We start from the raw sequence: 20,501 nt of genomic DNA on the forward strand, positions 1-20,501 counted from the left end.
TCTGAGTATCTTGAGTTGAAATTTTCTTCTCAGTTTCAATCCCTTCTCTTTGCTTTGACTGTCCTGCAATTGACAGTAATTATTCTTTATTCTTTGATTGGTTGCTTATTTTATTTTCACAGCCTTCCGTCTTGGATTTCTCCATGGCTTTCAGTTTTCTGTCTTACAGTCTCATTAAAGAATCAATCAAAATGAAGACCTCATTTAAGATCAATGTAGAATGATAAAAAGATGCAAACTCTATTTTCTATTTGGTCAGCTGCCTTTAATGAAAATCTGTGAGATAGTGGAAATATTTAAATATTTCCTATTCTTAATTAAGTTACTCATTTAGTAAGTGATTTATTCATTCATTCAGAAAACATCCAATGAGTCTGCCAAGCACTTTGCTATGCTTTATAGATTTAAAAAATCTTATATGAGACAAGATCTTTGCCTTCAAGGAACTCAGAGTCTACCCTTCCATAAAAGAGTAAACATGGGTGGTAAGCTAGGGATGGAGTCTAGTCCTTTCTCCCTTGTTGATCAAAACTTCTCTCCAGGAGCAAAAATTAGGGATTTATGCAGTAAGCATGTTCTTATTTCCAATAAGGCACTATAAACTTGGTGGGTAAAAAGAAGGAAAGAAATGGAGAAGAAAGTCCTCAAGAATCACATTGTATAGCTGGGGAAATAAAATAACTAACTCAAAAGATATGAAATAAGGCATTATATGCTAAGTGATGGTGACAGAAAATAGGTGTTATAATGGAAGAGAATAGATGTATTGAACACATACTATGTACCAAGTACTTTATTTTTGTAACTTAAGGTGTTTGGGAGCAGAATCAAATACATGAAATATACATGTAGGTGCAATTGGAAATGTATATACATAAATGGAAAATAGAAATAATAATTGAATGAGTATCATGTGTTCACTAACCAGCTTCAATAAGTACTAATATTTTGCATAACCTGTATGTATGTATATATCCATCTGTAATATTTATCTATATATCTATTATAAATTCCTTCTTATCCATTGCTCTATGTGAAGGATTAGAAATGCAGCAGTGACCTAGGCCTGGACTACAATGAGAGAATGATGCTTTCTTATGCATTGTTTTAGGCAATCGTCTTTCTGATGCATTTAAAATCTGACTGTCTTCTTGAAAGACATACTTTTCCAACTGTTTATCCTGATTTATCACAGACGTAAAAAGGGATTTCTGTTCCTAATCTGAACCACCAAAAGGGGGCTTTGGGTTAATGCTGTGTTCGAGGCTGTGAGGACTGCACAGAACACAGGGAACATCTCTCCCTTCTGCAGGCCCTCACCTCACATTTCAACTCACTGCCCATTTACCACATTGAGATTGGCTGCAGGTCCATCTGTGCACTTTACTTATTTTTTTTTAATTTTTTAAATTTTTTCATTGACATATAATGTATTATTAGCCCTATGGGTACAGGTCTGTGAATCGCCAGGTTTACACACTTCACAGCACTCACCATAGCACATACCCTTCCCGATGTCCATAACCCAACCACCCTCTCCCTACTCCCCTCCTCGGCAACCCTCAGTTTGTTTTGTGAGATTAAGAGTCTCTTATGCATCTGTGCACTTTCAATCAGCCTCTCTATGACATATCTTTATCTGTACCTTATAGCAACAGTGTTACACTCTATCCTTGGAACTATTTGAAGAGTTGCAAAAATGGTTCACCCTTTTCACTGCCCCCTTAAACATTTACAACAATGAATAGTTCCCTCATGAAACACATTTTTGTTAAGATGCTGAGGATACCCGTCTTGTGAATCCTATCATCTGATCTACTCTCGTAGATAAAGAACTGTATGCCATCGGCCAGTCCCTCTCTTCAATATCTTCTTGTCCGCTGAATATTCCTTTCAGCCTGTAGAAATGCTGAAGCCTTTTCCACCAGTCAAGAGGGTAGAAGCAAAACAATTTTCATACCTAGGACATCACTTCTAGTGACCACACTATTTTAGCCTTCTTTTCACTGCTAAACAACTTCAGTTGTCTTTACACAGTCTTCCCATACTATTTTCTACTTATGCTTACTAAATTATGAAGTCTGGTCTCAGACTTGACTGGAATTTCCTTTGCTGATGTTCCCAGTGATCTCCAAATGTATCCATTATAACGGATACCCTTTTAGTTCTCAGGCCATTTGATGTCTTGCCTCGTTCGAATTGTCGTTGTTACCATTTATACCTTTTTGGAAATTTCTTATCTCTTGGATCCCACAGTTCCATTCCCTGCTGATCCTCCTGGCTCTGGGCTCTTCCTACTCACTTGGTCTCTTCTTATTCCTCCTCTTTTCCCCACTTATAGTAATCTTTCTTAGGGTTTTGTCTTTTTCTTGGTTGATCTCATCCATTCCTCTTGCTTTTGGAACCTGAAGATTCCCAAGCTGACACTTGGAATTCATAAGTAGATGCAGGGCACAATAATTATTCTTTGGTTGGCAGGTTATTTTATTACCTGTGTTTCTAACAGCTTATTAGGTATTGCTCTTAGATACCTTTTCTGTCCCAAATTGAGATCATTAACTTCATCAGCATTTCCTAATACAAACCAAACAAATTTAAATGAAATTTAAATGAAAACCAAACATGAAATTTGCTTCCTTTTTTCCCCAATAATTCACTCTAAAGCCATTTAGGCCATAAATTCCAGTTCTCTGGGTTCTCTCTTTTACAACATTCTTGATAAAATTGGTCATTAAAACTTATTCAGTCCATCTTTGAACTATATCTTCACCCCAGCTCTTGCTCCTTGCCACTGGTTGAGTTCACTCAGTCTCCTTTCCTACCTGTACTAACCTTTTATCTGTGTCTAATATAGCTTTCCTACAAAACATTTTCACATAGTGTTTTTAATGTGTGTGTATATATACATATATATAATTTTATATATAAATGTATAAATTTATTACATTTATTTATATTATTATTAGACTTAATATATATCTAAATAATATATAAATGCATATTCATATATAAAATAAATATATATATTAATTAATTAATTAAAATGTAATCCAGTAATCATCTCCCTCCCTGTCTGGTTTAAAGTATTAGGTAGACTTTCCTAACTATAGAACAAAACTCAAACTTCCAAGAATGGTGTGCATGTGCACGCGCACACACACACACAATAATAATACTATAATATATAATATATATGTGTTATATATATATATATACACATATACATGTACATAAACATATACATATACATATATATGTCTTGATATGTATAATAGTAACACCCCATAACTTGGTTCCTGAAAATCATATGAAACTTCTCGGAACATTCCATGCTACTTTACATTTTTGTGTCTTGTTGCTCATGGAATTCTCTGCCTAGAGGGAATGGTAATTTTCTTCCTTCTCTCTCTCTTTCCTTCTTTCCATCATTTTTAAAAATACTGCTGTCCTTTAAAGGACACAATCAAGTGATTCTAGGCAGAAGCTAATTACACAACCAGTCAGAAGAGAAACAGTATGGATCAGCCTGCCAATATGCACATCCAAATTCTGTTATTCACCAGACATGGGCCAGTTGTTTGTGCTTTAGTTTGCTCCTCTGTGAAGTGGAGATGATAGTAAGACTTTGTAAGGATTAAAGGAACTCTGTATGGTACAATGTAACTGTCAGTGTAAGTATTGATGTTATTGTTGCACTATAGTTCAAGGTACCATGATACATTTGACAGTCTATTTACCATGTAGTTGTTGACACCATGTTTATTTCCCTGCTGGGCTATTAACTCAGTGAAGGCAGGTTTCATGCTTTATTCATCTTTATAGATTGTTTAACCCAGTATCGTAAATGTTAAAGAAGAAATAGGAAATGTAACCAATGATATCTTCTTGGCCCCAACAAATTGCCATTAAAGAAACCATTCCTTTTCGCAGCATCAATTTACTCTGTCCCCATGTAACACTTTAATCTGTTTCTCTTTAAGTATATGGCCTCCATTTTCACCCAAAGTATCCGAATTGCCCACGAATTTATCACATCTTGAGTTAAGAATGGAGTTTTAGAAGACTCAGACTGTCCATTGTATTGTTGATAACAAGAAGATAGAAATTTTATATAATGAAAAAGAAAGAATAGGAAGATTGCAGTGAATTAATCTTACTCATTTGACACTACTTCATAGAGATGATTTTAAAAATATGTTGTTCATGTTTGGTTTTATGGTCTTGTATGGTAACATTTTATGAATAGGGGATACTAGAACAATAATTTCTAAGCCTGTAAGATATCGAGATAACCACAAATATTTTCTCAACATACTGTCTGTTGGCTTAACATTAACACGTGCATCTTGGAGGTGTGGAAGGTGATTTAGAAAACTTACTCAACATATTAAGGGATCTAACATGAATGTTCAGAATAGAGTATGCTACTCCCTATTTATGTTGCTGTATTCGATTTAGCAGACACCCTAACTCAGGCAGGCAGCAGTAAGCTAACAGAGTGAGACATGTTTATTGCTCCAGGAAAGAAACTGGTCTCATTTTGCATAGAATAATCAGTATCCAAAGATACAGTTGTAACTCACTCTAATCCAGTTAATATTCTTAAACATTGCTTAATGCTCACTGAGTTCAATTCAACATTTTTTTTTTGAATATCTGTCTGTTGCACTGTTTAAAATCATTTTGGTGATGCATATTTGAAAAGGAAAATTTTTATATTTGAAAAGGAAAATTTTTATATTGTATTGGAGACAATGAACATGCACACAATTCCAATATGAGATACAGTACAAATAATATTGTGGTAGAAACACAAAGTACTATGAGATCTATGTATATATTAACTTTTATTTGTATAAAATCTTCCTGAAAGAATACAAAAGAAATGATGACAGTAGTTCTCTGAGGAGGGCCAACCAAGTACTGCAAAGTAGGGAAGAAAGGGAGACTTATTTTTCACTGTTTATGTTTTTATATTCTTTTTGAAAAGAAAAGTAAAGAAAATTAATATCATAGGACCACAAAAAAGAAGCATTTGTGTTCTAATGAGGGATTCGGAAGGCTTCTTGATAGAACACTGGCATGAACATTTCCTCTTAGAGATGACCCACATCATAGCTAAAGAACATATTTTATGACCCTTTGGTTTCCCATAAGTGTAGTAAGCCCCAGGGCTATCTGAGTATGTGGCTGGGTTGTGGCTAGTAACTTAAATTGTGTCAAGAGTTAAATATGTTCTGAATTCCATAACCTCTGCATTAATACAGCAACATTAAATTGAAATAAATACTCCCAAATTGAGCTCAACTTTAGCTAACGAAGAACAAGCATTTATAACTACCAACCATGGGGAATCTAGCCTGTTTGAACTTAGATGGTAGAAAATGTCAGTTCTGTTGTCTGCCTGAATCTATCCAAATTATTGTTTTCAAAAAAATTAGTTCAATGTCACATCGATCTAAGGCCTTGAAGTTTATAGTGAAGAAGTGTCTGGATCACAATGGAAAAATGACACCTTAGTACTTTTTACTCTAGGCTAACTTACAAGAATAAAAATGCCTCTTCTTCTTTCAGACTGTCTGGCGTAAGTCTACAGTTTGTTATTACAATTCCCCTATTGCTTTTTTAGCAGTCCAATATGAAATTCCATCACTTTCAAATATGAGTGTGGGAGGTGGGAAATAATCACTCCCCATATTCAAAATCTCATCTTTCCAGTGTCCTTTTCAGCAAGAGCTGCTGTGTAAAAGCCTCTTGGATTGTTTTATTTGAATAAAATGCATTTTCTTGGGAGCGACATGAAAAAAATGTTTTCTATAGCACTGGTTTACCAGCTGTTGTATATGGGCACTTGATATTAAGTGATACAGAAACCTTATCTTATTACACTAGGAAAGGAATCTAATGCGAAGGATACAGTGGTATTACAATAAAAAACGACCAGTAACTTATTAATCTTATGCTATAGTGTTACCCTGAGGATGGTGTTCGTGGTTCTGACTCTAACAATATTGCCTGTGGACATGAAACACGAGCCAGTGCTGTTGATTTCAGTGTGAAAATAGGATTTTGTGTGGTTTTCTTCAGCAAAAAAAAAACATTTTTACCCTGCGGTTATTGATATATTCATGTTATTTTTATTGTCAGTGAAATAAGATTTCACCATATTACTACTGATGGCCAAATCCCCTGAAGATGAATTTCCCGCAGGCAAAATCATGTCCTATGAGTGGCCTCAACTTGCATATTCTGAACTTCTGGAGTCCACTTGCTTTAGGTGCCAGAGAACCAAGTAACTCTTTGCATTTCTTAAAAATAATAACTTTTTCAAAGGCCAGCTTAGAATTCTATAGATAGATCATGCTTAGTTAACTCTCTTAGCCACTGTAGCATTTGGTATTTTGTTCCAATGAAATCTCTCCAGCAGCAACTAGTTCATATTCCTAAGGCAAGTTTTCTCATCCTCAAAACTACCTTTTGGACCACATCATTTTTTGTATGGGAGCTGTCCTTTGCATTGTAGAATGTTTAGCAAAATCTCAGACCTCTATCCACGCCCACCCACACAGTTGTGACAACCAAAAATATCTCCAGATCCTGACACCAAATGTTCTCCAACGAACAAAATTGCTTCTAGTTTAGGACTACTGGACAGAGAGTATAAAAGAAATGCTTATCATACACATACACAAATGTTATGTGAATTTTAGCAAAAAAAACCTGTGTGTGTGTGTGTGTGTGTGTGTGTGTGTGTGTGTGTGTCTTAAAAGAGTAAACTATTCCCAGGAAAATGATTTAAGAATTCATTCCCAGTTTTCTATAAAAGCATTTTTAAGGCATAATGCATATATTATGATATAAAAACATAAAGTCACATATCTAGAATTACCTTAGCTTTGTTATTATGGCTAAAATGTTTCAATTTTATCTTTCCTGTTCCCCAATAATGCCTATGCCTAAAGCATCCATTTGGATGGTCTCTCCTTTTTTTAACATCATGGCCATGTGGGAGTGTTTTTAAACCCTAACAGTTACATGGCAGGGACTGAGGAGTGGAAAGATTGGGAAACTCATTCTACAGTTCTCTCTTATAGAGCCTGGCCTGATACATTTTCTTTAGATATGGTACCTCTAAGTCTGGGATGCAAAAGCAATTTTTCTTTTCATGGTTTAAGGAGGGTTTCCTGTAAATTCATCCAGTTTATGTTTGAACTTGGGAAGAGCTTATTTCAGAATATCAGAATTAGAAGAGTCTCTTCTTCCCAGTACATTTTCCATTCTAAATAACTCTCTGACTTGAGTGGCAGTTTTGGAACTTGCTGGCAAAGAAGAAATATCATTCTTGTGTGCTGTATAGGATTAGAGCATATAAAAAATGCATTAAATTTTCTCTCAAGGGTTCCCTTTAAGTATCAGTTTAGTTGGCTGGTTTCTTTATGTTTCTTCTCCCTGTTTTCCCCATAAAATTCCCTGTAAACTCTGCCTGTCAATCCAATCCTCATTGCCTTCACTTTTAATACTTCAGTAGCTACATTTTACAAAATAAACCAGCCATGCTCAAGTGAGAGTCATGATTCACTCCATTGGTGGGAGAGGCTGAAACTGGATTTCTCTAACAGAAGTTGAACCAGAGCATGGTGAATAAGAAAGCCTGTGGGGTGATTATGGAATGGCCATGGGTGGAATGGGGTCATTATGAGCCCCAAGTAAGTCTTTTTGTTCACTTCTTCATAAATAAGATCTGTCAAGGCTAAGATCTAAAGGGGATTTTTAAGTGCAAATCATGATTTTCGTAGAAAAGGACTCTTCCCTAGTTGCTAATACTTTCGCCTGCTTAGAAAGCAAGTATTGATTAAGCTTCCACTGAACATTTACTAACATGTAATGTTGGCCTCTCTGGGTTCTCACCCATCAGCTTTCTACTGGTTCAGGAACCTGTCTTCTATGCTCCCGTCATCTTGGCATTGGCCATCCTATACTGAAATCACTACTTATTTCCTTAAGCTTCTTTGCATTCATTCATCCATTCGACCTATGGTTCTTAAGTATTTATTATGTCCTAGGCTCTGTTTTAGGCAACAAGGCCAGTATGTCCTCAACTTTGTCAAAACTGGCATCCAGAGAGAAAAGGTAGTCAGTAGTATCTTGTATTAGTCAGCTCCACCACCACAACAAAACAGCATTTTTTAGGTGGTTTTAAACAATAAAAATTATGTTTCTCACAGTTCTGGAGGCTCGAAGTCTAAGATCAAGGACTGGCTAACTCAGTTTCTGGTGAAGACTCTCTTCCTGGCTGGTAGATGATTGCCATCTCACTATGTCCTCACCCAGCCTTTCAGAGAGCAAGTTCTCTAGTGTCCCTTCTTATAAGGACACTAATCCCATCAGATCAGGGCCCCACCCTGTTGACCTCATCAGTTTCTTCCAGAGAGGTTCCATCTCCAAATATAGACACATTGAAAGGACTTCAACATGTGCATTTTGGAGGAACATGAACATTCGGTCTATAACATACATAAAGAAAGTTTTAAAAATCACTACTTTAGATGGTGGTAAGAGTGATGGGAAAAAAAAAATCACGGGAGAGGAACAGAGAGCAAAGGTGATGGAGATAGTGGTTGCTACTTTAGCTACAGACCTCTCTGAAGAAAGGAGATGTGAGACCAATAATGAGAAAGAGGTAGCCTTAGGGAGATTTGTGGAAATAAGCACTGCAGGTAGAGAGAATTATAAGTTTAGTGGCACAAGACAGAAGTGAGAATGACAGAATCACGTGACAGAAGGTCAATGTGGCTGGAGCCTAGCTGGCTGATTTGGAGGGGTAGGAGAAAATACTAGAGAGGTAGGCGGTAGCCTGTTTGTGCTAACCAATACCAGAAATGCAAATTTTGTTTTCATTTCAATGAAGAGCCATTGGGAGATTTTAGCTTGATTAATGTACAGATAAGATACAATTTAAGTGGCTCAGCAGAGAGTCTACATAATGTTTGAGAGTCTTACCCATCTTTGGTACGAATAGTAAATGATCTAAATATATATGTATTTTTAAGTGAAAGGGTGGATGTTCGCTTACACAGTAATTGATTTTGTTTGGAAGCCAGGTTTATTAGGTAGAAACTACAGAGAGCATATATTCACTCTTTATAGTGTACAAGTCTATGAGTTCGGACAAGCACACAGTCATAGAACCACCAGACAATCAAGACAGAAGAGTTATATCACTTCCCCAAATTCCCTCATGCATCTTTAGTTGGTTCCATCCCCCAAGCTCAGCCTTGGACTTCCACTGATCTATATAGTTTCTTTCTTTATAGTTTCACATTTTTCATGTTGTGATGTAAGTGGAATTATAAAACATAGAGTCTTTCGAGCCTGACTTACTTCATTTAGTGTAATTCACTGAAGTTTCATCCTGTTGAATGTATTGGTAGTTCTTTCCTTATGGCGTAGTAGTGTTCTACTGAACAGATGTACCACAGTTTGTTTATCAATTTAGTTGAAGGATGCTTGGCTTGTTTCCCCATTTTGGCAAGTCCAATCAATAAAGCTGCTATAAATATTTGCTTTAAGGTTTTTGTGTAAACATAAGGTTTCTTCATCTATCTTGAGTTCATATCTACCACTGGGATTGTTGAGTTATACGGTATGTGTGTGTTTAACTTCATAAGGAACTGGCAACCTGTTTTCCAAAATGACTATACCATTCTGCATTTCCACTAGCCACAAATGAGAAGCCCACTTTTTCTGAATCCTTGGCAACACTAGGACTGTCTCTTTTCTTTCTTTCTTTCTTTCTTTCTTTCTTTCTTTCTTTCTTTCTTTCTTTCTTTCTTTCTTTTGCCATTGTAATATGTATGCAGTCAGTATCATTTTTTTAATTGCACAGCTATAAACTTAGAGGTCTGATAAGTATGGATAGTAACGATGTAATGTGTAACAGAGCAACTTTTGCAGCTGCAATTTTTTTTAACCAAAAGTGTGTGACCTCATAATCCTTGTTGAGAGCTAGATAAAGTAAATTTAAGACTATAGTCTCCCAATCCTTGCTTGAAGATTTTTACAGACTCTAAGGTTAAAGAATTTGCTCATTAAATCCTGGAAATCTTGAAATCTAGAACTCCTACATTCAAGGGGAGTCTTGTAGAAGCTTCTTTAGAAGGGTAATCCATGAGAGTCTCTATTCAAAATATCAGTGACCTCTGAGGAGTGAAGTTTTTGGCCCCGAAATTCCAACCTCAGTGATGCTATTAAAAAAAAAAAAAATCAAAAGTAGCAGTTGATTTTTGCTAAGAGTACAGCAAAGTGAAATAATGATTTTGTTGCCACTGAAACCCATTTTCCTAATCTATCCTCACATCAGTGAAGTAATCCATCAAAAGTGTCCTGGTTTTTTTTTCCATTCTCTGGCTGGCCACTCTGGCCTTTCACTTACCAGTGAGACAGGAAGGAAGAAACATGATTTGAAAATCTGCTGACGAATTTGAGCGTTAGGTAATGTGTAAACTCTATAAGGTAACGTTTGAGCAGAGATGGCTGTGTCACTGATTTAAGTACCAAGAAGCTGCCCTTTGAAAGATCTGTAGAAAGACCTGATTTGTGAAACCCTAATCTTGCCCACTATCATTTTATAATTGTTCGATGAAGGGCCCTGAAAGACTCAAAATCTCAGTGCTTTTCAGCGTCTACGGGAGTATATCACAGAGCTCCAATATCTCCCTGATTGAATCCAGAAAATATTCCTATCCTCAGCTAGACACAAATCACAAATTGTCTACTTTCTTCTCTTTTCAGGGAGAAAATATTTAGCTTAGTTTCCACATGAGTCCACGGACTTCTGCCTAGCACAAATTATATAGAACTCTCTGGGGGGTGACCCTATTCTCTTGAATGACGAGGCAAATGCAATTTGTGTACACATAACATCGGCCACCTTTATAAAGCTTGTTGCTATCATTTTGCCTTTCCCTCAAAGAGCTTTAATATTGCCTTAAAAAAAAAAAAAAGAAAAGAAAAGAAAAGAAAGAAAGAGAGAAAGAAAGAAAGAAAGAAAGACAGACAGACAAACAACGACAAAAAATAATGCCCATGGCTTTTCTCCCCCTGTTGGTTAAACATACTATTACACTCATCTGACATAAGAGATTCTGTGCAGCCAATTTTATAAGATGACTCAAAGTTGTCATTTTGTTCAGAACGATTTATTTCTCTTAGTGGCATCAAATGCTATAAATCTCGTGGATGTTCCTGTTCACAGTTGGTGGAAAAACACGAGGGTGAAACTCTGTCTTTCCCAGAGGTGCTTGGTAGCATTTGATTCGAAGTGAGGCATGCAGCAGCTTCATGAATCTTCTTTTTTTGTTTTCTGTTTGCAGATTTTATTCTTCACCGTACAGTATTGCAACCAACCGCATGATTCCACAGACATCTATCACGCCATTCATTGCTGCTTCCCCTGTCTCCACATACCAGGTATGTCCGATTTACCTGCACCTGAGGAGAGGTCTTTCTGGCCAATAATAGATGATATCAAGGCAAAAGGGACACAGTAGATTTTTTTTTAATTGTCCTCAAACACATTAGTCACATCTTAATTAAATAATACTCAAGTTCTAGCCCACACTTTGAAGGCCTTGTTTGCATCTATTTCACAGAATACGAAAGTCCACCGTGCTCTTCATTCTTCCTGCTGAGTTTTTATGATTATGTTCCTTTCCAGCCAGCATTAGTGCAGCCTCCTCGCCACTGAGAACTTACTTTGTTGGTTGTCAGTGATTTGGATTGTCACGTTCCCTACTGTGTCTTCTCTACAAGCACACATCTGGCATTCCCCTCACTCACTCCAAGATATCTTATCGTTGTCATCTCATTTTGTCACAGTTGTCCTGTGTGTCCATGCAAAGCTACATGGACAGATGTTAAATCATTTTCCCCAAGAATTAGGGAGGACTCTCAAAGTGGTAAAACATTATTCCTACTTCCTGCTCTTACTTCATTCTCAGTCCCGAAGAGGTCAGAAAAGACCTCACGGGTTCCACATGCTGAAAAACAAAACAAAACAAAACAAAAAAGCCAAGACTCACTGTGTGTCCTAAAGCAGATGTTGTAGCCAGTTAATTCTAAGTACACAGGTGGATTTAACGTAGTCATACTTCTCCCTCAAAAAAATACTCCTCGTCTTATTCCTTTGAGTTATCGAATGTGCTATTGCTCCCTGCTTCTCTTCACCTCATATTGTTCTTCAGACAATTCTTCTAATTCTAATTAGACAGTGCCTATAGATGCTACATGTAGAGGGTTCCTCGTGTCACTTTTCAAAACTTTGGAGAGAGAAAGAGTGAGAGAGTGTATGTGCGTGCTTGCATGAGTTTCTCTGTATTTTGCAGATGGTGGGGGTGGATGTTTTACGATGGGTAAAACTGTAATGTCGCTGACTGCTACTAATTCAGTGAAGTTTCACCTTATTCAACCATTACATACTTCATTTCAGGATGTCCCAACTGTCAGAGCATCCAACTTGAGACTATATACATTTTTTCCTAACTGATTCCCCCTGAAGCAGATCATTTTCATTCTTTTTCGGCACTTAGATTCTTGACACATGTTGGTGGATAAATGGAATAGACTTTCATGTGAATTGCATTTGAGGGTCTCAGAGTGGATGATTTCTTAATTGCCTTTTCTTGGGACCCATGAGGCTACGTGCAGGTGCTGTTCCGTTTTTGTTCTTCCCGCAGGCCTGCCTGGTTGTAATGTGTGTTTTTGTGGTTTTTTGTGTGGTTTTTTTTTTTTTTTTTTACCCATTAAAAAAAAAAAATCTTGGCCTGTGTTTCAGCCAAGACCACCCAATGAGCCCCAGTGTAGAGAACTTTGGTGACATGAATAACATATCCACAGAAAAGTGATTTCACTTGGGAGGGCTCATAAGTGGAACTTAACTCTAGCTCCTTTTTCTCCAAAAAAGAATCAGAGCAATTTCCTCTGTTGTTGATTCTCGCCTTTCACCACTTTCTTTTTTCTTTTTCCTTTTTTTTTTTTTTTTTTTTAACCTAAAGTGCATTGGCTATTTTGTTAGTGTGAGCGTATTGAAAATAAAGTGTTCAGGGTTCTCTATGTGACAATCAGCCCTTACAAGCTGACTTTCTCATTTGGCTGACAAGGCACATTTCTGAACAGTTGGTTGGCTCAAATTCTCATTTTTATTTGCCATACCAATTACCATGAAAGAAAAAAAATCACAAGCTTGCTTAACTTGGGTTTAACCCAAATCATTCCCCCGAATTTCTGACTGATCTCTTTAGTTCTTCCCCACCTTTTACCACTTGGACTTATTTCCAAGATGGGATCACTTGAGAATTTGAAATTAGAACAAATGACAGAAAAAGAGGAAGTCTCAGCTGTCAACTCTTCATAACTTACATCTATCCCTGGGAGTTGACCTCTAAGTAGGAGGTCCCTGAGGCTTCCTAAGACTCTAGCCTCTGACACCAAGCTCAGATTATGCTCCAAGACCCACCCGGGTCCATGCGGGCACTGCAGCCAGCACTGGTGATATAGGAATTTGCTTTACATTTTACCGTGTTTTGGGGACCAAATTAATCAGGTCCGAGAACTTCCTTTCTATCCTTAGCTCTGAGCACGAATTAGCTGTAGTCAGATGGACTCCACTTTCTTATGACCTAGTGTGACTCCACTGAACGCAAGAACCAAGTTCTCTCTGTGATTGCTTTGTGCTAATAAATGCTGTTTGATGCATAGGTCCAGAGTACTTCATGGATGCCTCATCCGCCATACGTTATGCAACCAACAGTAAGTGTTCTCAGTCACCTGAGGCTAAATATTTCTATTATCCAAGTGCAAGCTTTTGTAATGCATAGAAGCTTTGGGGTAAAGCTTTTGTTATATTCCATACCTCTTTCAGGCAGCCATATTTTCCAGATGAAAAGCTGTTCCTGAAATTCTACAAAAGCATGTATAATAGATAGATGGCAGAATTAGAAAGAGAGAGAGATGAGAAATGAGACAGAGAGAGAACAAACCTTGGAGGAAGTAGCAGTCAATCTCCTAAGCTGATGTCTACCATTTGTTATGAATGGGAAATTTCTACTTCAGGCAGGAATTCTGAACTCTGGACAATTAAATCCATTTATAGGGGGAAAGTCTTCCTGTTCTACTTCTCCTGTTATGCTCTGTTCTCTTTGGATGCAGTCTGATGTGCTCTGGGGGCAATTTTTAGTATCATGGCCAAGCATTGACTCAAAGCAATATATTTGAAACATGAAGATAGTTGCATACTAATAGATGAAGATATATATGTATATATAGCAAGGTTGCTAGATACTTTTTTTTAGGTTAACTAATTAGAACCATTCTCTTCTTCTTAAGTGGAAAAATCTCTTCTAAAAATATTCAAACTCTATTTTCTACTTGCTATATTTCCCATTTTGTGGCAACTATTATATAAATCCCAAGAGAAAATATTACATATTTCATTAGAATCTAGACTGAAGGCTAATTATTCCATTTATCTTTGTGTAAGTCTTCCAGGTTTTTCTAGCTCTGTAGAAGGATAAGATAGAGTGATTTCAATAGCAGTATATTTATGAGAATGGGAAGTAGGAGGTAGAGCACTAGACAGAAGGTCATGTGACAAGGTCTGTGGCATACTTTCCTGGGCATGCTTTCATCTGTGCCTTTGTTTCCTTTTCGGTCACTCTATTAATGGGACTATTGGAAGGATTGAGAGCATATGTGAAAATAGTTTTTAAAGTATGACATGCTATACATTATTATTGATATTTTCCTTCTTAATATGGAATGTATTAGTTGTACAAAGAAAGAGCAATACTACATTTTAACCCATTTAGAAGCTTAATATCAATAAGGTAGTACACATTAAAGACCACGGAACTAAATTCAGAGACATCCATTTCTTGGAGTCAAAGGATCATAGCACTTCCTTTTCATATTTGAGCTTTGTCCATTTTTTTTTTTAATAAGGAACATTCCGCATTGCTCTTATGTGTTGAGTTTGTTTTTTAATTAAAAACTAAAATATATATTGCTTAATACAACAGAACTTTAGACCATATTTTTCAAATTCCTCTATTCTTATTTACACACCTTGGGGGCTTCCTGAGTTCATCTGGTCGATGTTCTGTAAATCATACCAACGTACAATGAATCCAGGTTACCCTTTCATATCCAAGTCACAAGATAAAATACAATATACACTTCCAGACTAATATATAGCACAGTCTGAGCCAACACAGGGAAAGGGAATTTCGGCCAAGTTCTAAAGTGGAGACTTTCTAGAAGGAAGCAACCACCTTATAAAAAAAATAGTATCTTCATCTACAGAGCACGAATACTAACTTAGTCCTCACACCTGAGGTGATGAATCACCTCATTGTGGCCAAAGGGAATGCACATCTGTCAAAATCCAAATATTCTCCCAGATGTCAAAATATGTAAGATACTACCAGTATTTCTAGAACCGTGATCAGAAAGGAAGATGTTTGTTTGTGTCTTTAATTCAACTGTCACTCAAGACATTAGCAAAATTTTCTTCCTCTTGTCCTCCATCCCAGCATGGCTTCAGCCCCATTTTTGGGTGTATTATTTCTCATACATGTTCTTCCAGCAATAGCTCTGTGTGTGTGTGTGTGTGTGTGTGTGTGTGTGAATTTATCACCTCGGATATTCCTTGCTATGGCTACTTCTCACTGATATCTTATCACTTCTCGTGACTAGACAGTGCATCATGTTTGAGTCTAGGTTACTCAGTTTAAAATATAATATTTGTGGCTGGGGGCAGATTCCTGGAAAAAGGAGTGCCTGGGCCACCCACCACTTTGTTGTCTTTAACATGGAATAATTGGCTAAACAGTGTCATGGAAACAGAGTTTGTGCCATCAATCTTTTCCCTGTAACAGTCTTGCTAGTTGTCTATATTGCATAAATAACCAAAATGGGAGTTAAATTAATCACTGTATGATTAATAAATACAAAATAAATAATAAACGATAAAATACAAAAATACTTAAGCAATCTAAAGCAGATAAAACAACTACTTGGGTCTGAGAAGAATGAATGAATGACATGATGATTAATAGCCTGAGTAGTTGGTTAGGCTCTTTGAGATAGGAAACCTTTCTCTGTTATGGAATTCTGGGCAATTAAACTTTCTGAGTCACAGTTTCCTCCTCTGTAATGTAGGCTGACTAATGCCTAAATAATTATGCACTTTGCTCATTAAAGGAAAGTAGGTATTAAAGCTCCTAAAATTGAGCCTGGCAAATAGCAAGCACTCAGCAAATTATTATTATTATTATTTAGTTATATGAGTACACTGAACATTATACTTGAGATTAGCCCAATTATAGAAAATGAGACTTGGTATAGAAGAAAGTTGAGAATAAGCAATAATCACCTGTTTCTACCACATTCATATTATTTATTTAACTTACTTTGCTAATGAGTTTTTGGAGACATCGTTATGGCTATAAATAAGACAAACTGCTTAGATTGGTACATTTTTCATTTACTTACTAAACCATTCAATACCTAAGCCAGGGAAAAAAGGCCTATTGGGTACCTCCCTTATGTTAGTAACTGGAACCTACTTTACAAATAAATTCAAGTGTCACTATCTACATATCTCAAATACATTGCCCATAATTCTGATTTGCTTACATCTGTTCTCCTCTCTCATGTTTTCTTTCCCGCCATTTTGAGAAAATCTCATGTATAAGCTCCAAGTATAAATATGTTTCTCCCCCATCACTGTGAATTCACACTGACCCCTGCACTGGAGTCAGAAGCCCTTCAGGTTCTCTTTCGGGCTTGACCCAAAGGACTCCAAGGTGTCAACTAGGCTTGTATCCAAAGAGACTTCCAGAAGGTGTTAAATTAGAACACTGCGCCCCTAGTCTTTACCGTGGTAGATGAATGGTTAAAATGGGGGTGGGGGGAGGAGACAGGTAATGATTAGCAAGAGAGAAATGAAATGATGGGAAGAAGGAAAAGAAGTAAGCGAGGGACAAGAGAACAGAAAGAATGAGCATAAAGTTAGCGTGTGCCATTTAAGTTTGTTTCTTTAGAGATTTAATTTTCTAAGTTGTGTTGTATTACACTTTCTTGTAGATTTAGAAAAAGTTTTCCGAGAGGCCTTACTCTTTCTTTCCTTCTTTCTTTCTTTGCTTCTTTCTTTCTTTCCTTCCTTCCTTCCTTCTTTTTTTCTTTCTTTAGAGAGGGAGAGAAGGTGGGGAGGGGCAGAGGGAGAGGAAGAAAGAGAGAGAATCTTAAGCAGGCTACACACCCAGTGCTGAGCCCCACAGGACATTCCATCTCACAACCCTGAGATCATGACCTGAACTGAAATCAAGAGTCCTACACTTAACTGACTGAGCCACCCAAACACCCTGAGGGGTTTTTACTCTTAAGGGAGAGGGGATAAAACCTCCCTGACTGCGTTATAACTATCATCCTGGTATCTGTGCAAGAAAACAGCTCTCGGTCAGTTAGCGGACTCTGGGACCTTATTGGGTCCCCTAGAAAGTTGTCAGACCCCACTCGGGACAGCAAGAACATTTCTGTTCACACTATGTCATTGTTCCCCGAACAGACACAGGGGAGAGAAAGCTCACGACTTTAGACTCACTTTGTGTTGTGAGGAAGTAAAAATGCTGACTTTGTCAGTGCGATCAGTTACTCATTGCAACTTCTCAGTGCAGGCTTCTGTACTGTACTTTGAAATTCCCCATCACACTGACAGAAATTTAATAGATGATGGATTGCACCAAATATCTACTCTGCATAGCATCATGTTACATTGGAATTTTATATGAAGGCACAATTTAAACTCCTGTGTTGCAATACATCGGATATTTTGTTAAATCTGTGCTGACAAAGTGAAACGATGATAGTTCCCAAGAAGAAGCATCGTCCTATTCCCTTAAATTGTATTTAGGCTCATTTGAATCATAAATCTTTTGTTCTTCATATGGTTAGCATTATATTATCTCAAGGAGAAAGGTCAGCTTTCATTTTTACTTAATTACAAATTGGTTATCTAACTACAGTAGCCTGAGAAATGCAAGATGCCCTATTGAATCATTGGATGGTTTGTTGCCATGCATGGCTAAATTATGACTTTTATGATTAATAACCTTTAAGTTTATAGCTAAAGAGTAAATATAAACTCCCGCTCTACAACAAGGCTATTCAGGAAAGTTCCAGAATATTTGATTTGGTCATTCCTTATCAGCAAACAGACAAAACCTAAGGCTCAGTTTTAGAGGTTGTATCCTACAAATTTATAGGTGTGTTTTCTGTAAAAGCACATCACCTAATGTGGAAAGAATATTAAAATTATTTGAATTCTATTTAGAAAGCAAGGTTTTCAGATATAATCCTTTTACTCCAGCGCTTGAGCTGAACAAAAATCCCAAATCTCATAGTTTCATTAGGAAAGTAATAAAGTCAAAATGCTTTGGCTATCAAAGGAGTTAACTTGGTAAACATACATCTACAGGCCAAATCTTTTTTTTAACTACATATCAAAAACAAAAAGACATCGACTCTAACCCATTTACGCTCTTTCTACTGGAAGAGAATTCAAATGAGTGAAAATAACCTTAGGAGGAGCATCTTCTTGAGAACATCACCTTTTCGGGGTGCCTGGGTGACTCAGTCATTAAGCATCTGCCTCCCGCTCAGGTCATGATCCCATGGTCCTGGGATAGAGCCCTGTACCGGGTTCTCTGCTTAGCGGGGAATCTGCTTGTCCCTCTCCCACTCGCCCTGCTTGTGTTCCCTCTCTTGCTGTCTCTCTCTGTCAAATAAATGAACAAAATTAAAAAAAAAAAATCACCTCCTTTTAAATATACTACTGGGATAAAGTGAATATGAACAAAACCATTTCCATAGGAAGCCTCTTAGACCTTAACTACTATTTAAAAAAATGCTGGTTTTCATTGTTTAATGAAAACATTCATGTAACTTCAGAATTCTACAGTAAGTTTTTAATAACAACCTAAAAATAACCATTAAACAATGAAACTCAAGACTCATAATTAATCAGTGCATAGAGCATAAAGGTCTTTGCACTCAGGATCCCTTCACTTACCAATTCTACTCTCTAGAAATAAACCTAGTAAATAAATTTTTATGTCACCATCCAGTCCATTTTTTATGCATACAAAGTCTGCATGTACTTGTGTATAAATATGTATGTATTTTTAACATCTATACAAGATCATTCTACAAGTATTGTATTGCAACTTGCTTTACTTTTCCCCAATAATAGAATGTACAGGATGTCATTGCATGAGTCACATGTAGATCTATGTCAATTTTTTTATCACTTCATAATATTCCGTTATATAAATGCACCAAAAGGTATTTAACCAATTTCCTATCCACTCTTTAAGTTGCTTCTTGTGCTTGCTCATAAACTCAAGACTGTAATATTGAACACTTGTGAGAAAATATCTGTAGGATAAATTGCTGGCAGAAAAAGTATGCGTGTTTTAAGGTTTGATACACATTATTGTCAAATTACACTTCAAGTGAGAGTGTCTGTTTCTCCATGGCCTCAGTTAACACTGGGCATTCTCAAATTTCAAATATTTTGTTAATGTGATAAATAGTGAATAGTACTTTGCTGATGTTTTACTAGTATTTCTCTGAGTCCTAGAGGAGTTGAGCTGCTTTTCATGTTTATTGACTAAATTTTTTTCCCCTGGGAGCTCCAAGCTCATGTGCTTTGCTCATTTCTCTTTTGGGTTTTCAATCTCCTATTTTTAAAAGATGTTGCAATTAGCCAGCTAACATTGTCATAGACAATTTAGATATTTTCTCTTTACTTTTAATTTAATGTTTTGGTATTCATCATGCAGAACTTTAGCATTTAGTATTGTGTGTTTAGGATTAACCAATTTTCTGCTTTAGAGCAAGGATCACCAAACTTCTTCTGTAAAGATCCAAACATAAATATTGTCAGTTTTGTGAGTTGTATGGTAGGCATTGCTATGGTTGTAGAGTGAAAGCAGCCATAGACAATATGTAAATGAATTGGCATGGCTGAGTTTCAAGAAACTTTATTTCCAGAAATAGGTGAGGGCCACATTTGGTTTATAGGCTGTGTTTTGCCAGCCCCTGCTTTAGAGCATCTGGATTTCCATGTAAAATATCTTATTAAATATAAGATTTAAAACCCCATAGGTTAAAAATAAATAGTAAAGCACCCTATGTCTTTGTTTGTTTAGTGATTTTTGTTACTTTTTTATTTAACAACTTAAAAAAAATTGAGATATAATTGACATAAAACAGTGTATCACCATATGTTTATTATTGTGTTTATACTAAGTTTTATTTTCAAGTTTTGTTATTTTGGAGTTTATTTTGCAATATGGTACGAGATTATGATCCAAATTTTTTCCCTAAATGGGTAACTAATTGTCATTACAACTTCTGCCATATAAATCATCTATATTTTCTCC

The 20,501-nt window shown here is 36.5% G+C and overlaps 1 protein-coding gene across 1 annotated transcript in view; it reads left to right on the forward strand.

The window, feature by feature from the left end:
• Positions 1 to 20,501, forward strand: part of RBMS3 (RNA binding motif single stranded interacting protein 3) — a gene marked incomplete at its 3' end in the record, with an annotated part of 652,820 nt that overhangs the window by 588,437 nt on the left and 43,882 nt on the right. Inside the window, exons 9-10 of the mRNA XM_080808724.1 lie at positions 11,373 to 11,469; positions 13,756 to 13,806. Coding sequence (XP_080664850.1) covers positions 11,373 to 11,469; positions 13,756 to 13,806 — 148 coding nt within the window. The remainder of the gene's footprint in view (positions 1 to 11,372; positions 11,470 to 13,755; positions 13,807 to 20,501) is intronic.

The sequence above is a fragment of the Martes martes genome, assembly GCF_963455335.1.
Source record: "Martes martes genome assembly, chromosome: 1".
NCBI classification, from domain to species: domain Eukaryota; kingdom Metazoa; phylum Chordata; class Mammalia; order Carnivora; family Mustelidae; genus Martes; species Martes martes.